Below are 7,106 nucleotides of genomic sequence, written 5' to 3' on the forward strand. Positions count from 1 at the left end.
AAAATAAGAACTGTTATGTTTTATTTACCTAACAATGAGCCATATATATCTACAGACAATAAGATAAAAGGGATAAATAACCAAAGTTACAGTTTTTTACTGGGGCATTACATTTCCTACACTAGCTAATTTAGTGCAAAATCTGGCATATTTGGTTTGATGTAATGGCGTAGCGTTGGCCTAACACCAACTCCTAAATGGAAGCGATGCAAACATCAGATGGTTTCAGTTTTTTTTTCAACGAAGCTATCTTAACCCGCTCCGTGCATCAACAGGTAAACGATGTGTCGCTTGTTTAGAAAAACCATTCACCTGGTTCTATGCTTTCTCCACCTCCAACCTGGTATGGTGGAGCATCTGGCTATGCGATAATAGTCAAGCAACCAACATGATGATATAAAACTAATTTACGAGGTTGAGAAGCGGCACTTCTTACATTATCCACCCCTTTTTCATTAGATTTTGATATTTATGTGTACAAAAGTATTTTTAAAAACAAAATTTCTTAATAATGTGGCCTATAGTGGAGTTAGTTATTTTCATAGACAAACAACCATGTTTTACTAATGACATTTTGATTACTGGAATAAAAGGTATCCAGCAGGCAAACAAAGACTGGCCGAGAAAGCAGTTTACATTTGCATTGTAGGCCTTTAGCTCACGTGTTTATCCACCATGAATTACAGCAGCAGAATGGGCCTCAGCTCCTCAAACACCAACCTCACAGACGACCAACAGGAACGAGGCCGAAGGTCAGGGGTCACAACAGCATGATGAGAGATGGAGCAAACACCCCAGTGAGTCTGACAGGAGATAGGTGTTAATGAAACAAACACAGAAACAGAAAATAAAGACATGGTCTGATGAGAACTGTGTCCTATCCAACCTGTGGATTATACATTTTCCCTTTATGGAGTCATGCTTTAATCCCTGCACTGAACTGGTTATTCCAATTGATTTCCCATGTGTTAATCCGGGTTAAGACTCTGCAAGAAATGCGCCTTTTCAGGACAGAAAATAGGTCAAGTGTCCAGACGTCGTCTTGACCGGCCGCTGTATCCACACCTTCATTTGCATTTTTGACTTTTCATAATTACATACCCAATTATCCCCTGCTTGGTGGCCTAGTTTGCATGGCTGCCTGCAAATAAAGTGGGCGCAAACAGGCTGATTGCCTTTTTTTTCCCAAAGGAGCTGAGCTGGAGGATGAGAAGACATCAGAACTGGATCAGAAATACAAAACGTGGGTTATTTACATGTTTAAAAAGCTCCAGGGTCTGGTAAACAAAGTTTTAAGCCATAGCCACAGACCTCAAGTCAGACTTTAGATCAACAAAGTGGTGGAAGTATTAAGTTGTTTTACTGAAGTAAGTGCAAGTGTTCTCAATTACAAGTGAAAGTTCTCTATTTAAAAATGTACTTAAAGCCGTATTATACGCTAAATGCCATTTAAATCTCAAAAGTAAAAGTTTACATATATTATGCAAGTAAAACAACAAACTGAAGGGTAACTAGTAACAGATGTCACATAAATATAATAAATAAATTAATTAATTAAAGTAAAAGTAGAAATTAAAAAATACAAATATTCAAGTACATTTATCTCAGCACTGTTCACATTCAAGTATTTCAGTACTTACAAAACTGCAGTGAGTCAACAATAGTTAAGTAGATGTGCTTGGGTACAAAACACAAAGCTGGAGTTCTTGACTATCTTCACTTATTTTCTAATTTAAAGAACCAGTGTGTGGGATTTTTTAACAACTAACTGCAACAAACTGAACACTGCTGGTGTCTATATTTGACCTGGGAATGAAAGTGGGCTGTGTAGTGTGTAGAAGGAACTACAGTGGCCACAAAAAACACACAAGGACCTATCTATATTTGGTGTCGTGGAAGGCGACCCGCAGCATCTGTAGATTAAAAACGGCTCATTCTAAAGTAATGAAAACAGAAATCCTTTGTTCAAGATATTATACACTAATGAAAACATACCTATGAATATTACACTTCATTTCTGCCAATAGAAATGTTATACACTGCACCATGTAAATTTCGACATGGTTTAGAAAGACAGATAGTCAAGACAGTTAAAAGATAAGCAAATTAATTAACTATTTTTTTTATTTTAATAATCATCCAGATGATATACCTTTTTCACAGCAGCCATTCTGACATTAAATAGTAGGGTAAATACAGGAGTGAGCAATGATAGTAATTAAGGTTTTGTTCCATTCAGGTCAAACAGAGTCAGGGTTCTGCTATTGTCCATGTTGGCTCACTATAAAGGCTAAATAAAGGCTCATAACATCGGTTTACCCTACTATTTTATGTCAAAATGACAGCTCTGGTACACCCTTCCCCAGGCTACAGTTACAAATTGGTTTAATCCTGGTCCCTCTGGCAGAAACAAACAAGGACATCTGGAATAGGACAATTCAGCGAAAGTAGCGAGTGAATGTTTGAATAAAAGAACACCAATCCTGCAACTAACAGGAGCTTCAAAAATGTTCATAAAGTTAGTAAAAAGTATTCCACCTACCTGTAGTGGTAAGAAGAAGGGTAGAGGAGACATGGGAGGAAACATACTGTGGAGCTGATTGAAATTTGTTTTGTAGTGCCCAAAGCTTAATTTTTTTAATTTAAATTTCATTACATAAATTAACAGTCATGGAGGCTGTAAAGTGTTAAATTGCAATGGATTAATAAAATGATACAAAAAATAGTTATAATTAATTAATTGTATCGACAGATTGAAGTGTGAATAAAATAGTGCAAAGATAATGACATTTGTGAATAAATAAACTGCCTTTAAATAGTGAAAGAAAAAAAAACCGATTTTTATTTAAGTAACCACTTTTACATGTTCATAAAGCAAAGAAAACAAGCTTTTATAAATGAATGTGTGTTTGGTAACCATGAATCACATACATTTCAACTCAAACATTAAAGACAAAACAAACAATCAAAAACAAAAAACCAACAAAAATAAGAAAGGTTTGTATATGTAAATCAAATCAATATTGAGAAATGATTTTCAGTGATTTAAACATTTTATTTGACAGATGTGTTAGTGTTGATGTCCCTTTTGGAATCTGACAGGAACAGATTTTCGTTCAGATCTAAATCTACTAAAGTATCAAAGAACAAACTATGGTGTAAAACCTTCTGGAGGCCCATATATAAACTACATATCAGTACAATACAACAATAATTACTCATCTGTGTATTCACTCTTTCAAACATCTCCAATTAATATTTCTACCTCTGAGCTCGGCCTAAGTCAGGAACCGCTGTTACTGATCACGTTTCAGTGACTGCAACAAGATCATGAGTTAATAAGTAATATCCAAAGTGTAATGAATTTGTAGTGCTTTTCATTTTAGATATTACCCCAATATATTTTAAATGTATCATGGTGTTAATTAAGCATAAAATTGCAATTTGGCAATTTCGTGTTTTTACATGAAAACTAGTGCAGTCCCCCTTCGGATCAGGGCGATTGCTTGCAAGTCCGATCGACTTCAAACCAAACTCAACACTGCACTCCCTCTGCAATACACCCGCCAAGTGTGAGGTCGCTCGGATGAACAGTTCTCAAGATATGCCAATCAATGAAATCCTGGAGGTCCTGATTCAGTGTTAAAGCTGTCAAGCTTAAAAACCACAATTCAAATTGATTTCATTTAAAAAGCAGTTAATGATTCAGCCCCCATCTCAAGATAAAAGTCATCATATCTTCATTATTAATTATTATCTCAGTTTGTTGAAATACATTTTGGAGATCAGCTGTAGATTAAAACCTTTTTGTCCTGGATTTTCCAATTATTAAGAAGAAAAAAGTTTTTGTATTTGGAAAAATGAGAAACTTGGTAAATACTGGTACAGTCTTTAAAAACAGTGCCAGTAACTGCTGTCTGCCATACAAATTGAACAACGTACAATCACTATGGCGTTCAGATTCTATTTAAAATCCTCCACTTGGGCTGTTAAATGTTTCTAAATATTGCACACTGTTAAGTTGTTAATTTAAATTCATTACAAATCAAAAGTTATTGTATTAGTATAACTACTTTTGAGATACTGAGTGTGTGAGGTCATTCAATTACATAAAATACTGTATAAGCACAACAAAAACATGAATTCTGACCAACAAAATTAAAGGATTAACTCATGATCCTGACAAACCAGCAGAAAAAAATCATTAGCAGCTGCTCTCAGTTTCGTTAGTGTTTACTCCGAACAACACGGTGGATGACTACATTGCATGAGATCGTATCTTTGAACTGTTGATGTCGTTTTACAGTTTGGATGTTGGACTTTTGCTCTTTTTGATTTTCAAGAAATACTAAAGAGGGCTAGTAACTAAGGTTTTTCTTGTATCACAGTTTGAAGGTCAGTGCAGTATTGAGCTTGGTTTTCTGGATATTTAAAAAGGACCAGTGTGTAGGATTTAGTGGCGTCTAGCAGTGTAGTTGCAGACTGCAACTCCCTCGCTTCACCCTCCCCTTCCAAGCACGAAGGTCAACCTACAGTGGGCGTTACTGTGGTGCGAGGGTGCGAGACCGAAAGACCATAAGCCACTGATAGACAGGCCTCAAGTCTGTTTCACTCATTGCTGTGGAAATGTTCGAAGCAACTATTTACAATATTTCTGTATCCTGATTGATTTGTTGATATTTTAGTCAGCAATTGTAAAAGACTGCAATGTCATGTCTGTTATGTAATGAAAACATACCGAGTATTATATTCAATTTCTGCCAACAGATCCTCCTAAATGTTACAAACTGGACCTTTAAGTAATCCAAACATCAGTGTTAATGAAGACGCTATTTGAGATGATGGGGAAAAAGACAGCTAAAACTTGGATTATCAAGTTGGACATTTTCAATAAAAACATTGCAGATTTATGATCGCATGAGCGGTTAAAATCATCAGTCTGACTGCCACTGAACTGACTGAATGCTTCACTTTTCATTTTGTTGTAAAATGGTGACAACACTTACAACATCACGGATTAGAGCTGATGTGGTTTTGTTGTATGATGTCAGAACCATTAAGTATGAAGAATATATTCTCAAATCCCAGCCAAAGCTGTTTCTACAGTATATTTACCTGATTAATCAGACATGTTTGTGCTTTTAATGCTTCAAATTACTAGTGCCTAAAATAGTGTTTGATCAGTCGACCTTTTGCACATCTTCACAGAAGAACTTTTCTCTGAAACAGTCGACGCCAGTGAAACTATTTCAGTTTCTCACAGATGACTAAACTCAGATAATATTAAACTGCAACTTACTGAATATTAACACCAGCTGCCTTTTCAGCTTTTTGGCCTAAAACATACAAACATGGTTTTAAAGCAAATAGTCATAAAATTTCATTTCAATAAAATAAAAATAACATTTGACCTTTTCCACTTTCAAACTATTTTTACCCCCTTTAACCATTCACATTTGAAAGATAAATTACATAACTAATATTTATTTTATCAGCCCCAGGCAGAGGTGAGTTAACGATATACTTTTAAACACCGACTATCAGCAGACAGGTGAGTCAGAAGACGATAAAGCTGGTGAAAAGGCATCTGATAGAATGAGGATTTTATAAATTTTTCTGCTGTTGTCGGCTCTACTCCTGCAGGGTGCTCTTGGACATGAAGTAAAGTCCCTCCTCCTTCAGTCGTGCCAGTGCTGGCCCGTATACATCTTTTGTCATCGGAACCACCAGTCCCTTTGTACTGATTTCACCTGTAGAGAGAAACAGAGCAGACTTAGTCTTTGTTCACAAGTTACCCAAACCGGGTATCTTTTGCTCATACGTGACTCAGATCTGTTATTTTCATGACAGTGTGAAGAGCATAAATCACAAAATCTGATCTTTTCAATTCTCATTCTGGGCGACTTTTATATGTGGATACTATCCGTAATCAGACCTGTACCAAAATCAGATACAGGTCTGACTTTCTGTTACGTGACCTCCGTGTGAACAGAATTCAGAATTCACTCTAGATCAGGGCCGTGTCTTCCTGAAAGATCACTTACCATCGAGGACCATGCGAGCACCAATGGCTGCTGGGTATCCTACAGTCTTGGCCATGGCGGAGAAGCCGTTGGGGTCGCCGTAAACCACCAGGCTAATGTGTTTGGTCTCCAGCTCGCCAGTTGGGTGGCGAAGCCCCACATCGTTCCTCATGATGATCATGTCTCGCTCGCCCTTATCTGACCACGAAGAGAGAGAGAGAAGTCATAAGTAGTTTTTGTACTAGTATCACAAACAGTACTTGTGTTCTTCAGAGTTTTGGTAATAAAATGGGCTTGTGTCTCACCGAAGGAGAGTTTGGCTTCCAGATGTTTTGCCAGAGCAGCCACTATGCTGTTGGCGTGTGGCACCAACTCGTCACTCAACATCCCAAACCTGAACACGCAGAGAAACAAAAAAAAACATGATTTTTCTCCCACAATAGAATAACCTTCACAAAGCTGTTTTAAAAGCTTTAGAAGAGAATTACTCTGCTTTAACACTCTGGCAGCGCTGCGGCAGCAGCCCACACATCCTTGACTAAGTCTAAAGAGATGAGCAGTTGCTTTTTGTCACTGTTTTGCTGGTGAATTGAATAAATGAACAAGTCATTTAATTTGAGCTGTGAGTGTGTTGGCTTTTTACTCTTAACGGCACAGATGGAATGTTTCTAACAGTTCACTTCTACAGTTGGAATAATTCACGTTTCAATGCCAGCATGGCCCTCTTCGCTTCACCGCCAGCAGCAGCAGAACAATGGCAGCGTGGAGCCTTGGTCTTGATTTAAATTGAAGAGTGTGCACTCTATACCACTTCAGGCATCCTCATTAGAGAGGGAAGTAATAAGTGTGCAGAAGAGGAGCAGCCTCTGCCTTGTTCTCAGCCTGTCATCCACAGTACCAGCACTAACTTTAAAGAGCAGCAGACGTCAACAGCTACCTCATATGTTCAGAGCCAAGCAGCACAGAACGTCATAGATTGTATAAATGAATGGACGCAGTCTCCGTGACAACGCCCATACAGTAGGTTTCTGGAGAGCAGTTGTGAAGCTCAGTGCGGTCGGCCATCTTGGCAGTTCTGACTCC

The 7,106-nt window shown here is 37.7% G+C and overlaps 1 protein-coding gene across 1 annotated transcript in view; it reads right to left on the reverse strand.

The window, feature by feature from the left end:
* Positions 1-2,816: 2,816 nt before the first annotated feature.
* Positions 2,817-7,106, reverse strand: part of aass (aminoadipate-semialdehyde synthase) — a 28,591-nt gene continuing 24,301 nt past the window's right edge. Inside the window, 3 exon segments of the mRNA XM_035664463.1 lie at positions 2,817-5,750; positions 6,045-6,221; positions 6,329-6,417. Coding sequence (XP_035520356.1) covers positions 5,632-5,750; positions 6,045-6,221; positions 6,329-6,417 — 385 coding nt within the window. The 3' untranslated portion in view covers positions 2,817-5,631.

Source organism: Morone saxatilis, unplaced genomic scaffold, assembly GCF_004916995.1.
Source record: "Morone saxatilis isolate NCDOM2014 unplaced genomic scaffold, NCSU_SB_2.0 Contig2, whole genome shotgun sequence".
In the NCBI taxonomy this organism is placed as follows: domain Eukaryota; kingdom Metazoa; phylum Chordata; class Actinopteri; family Moronidae; genus Morone; species Morone saxatilis.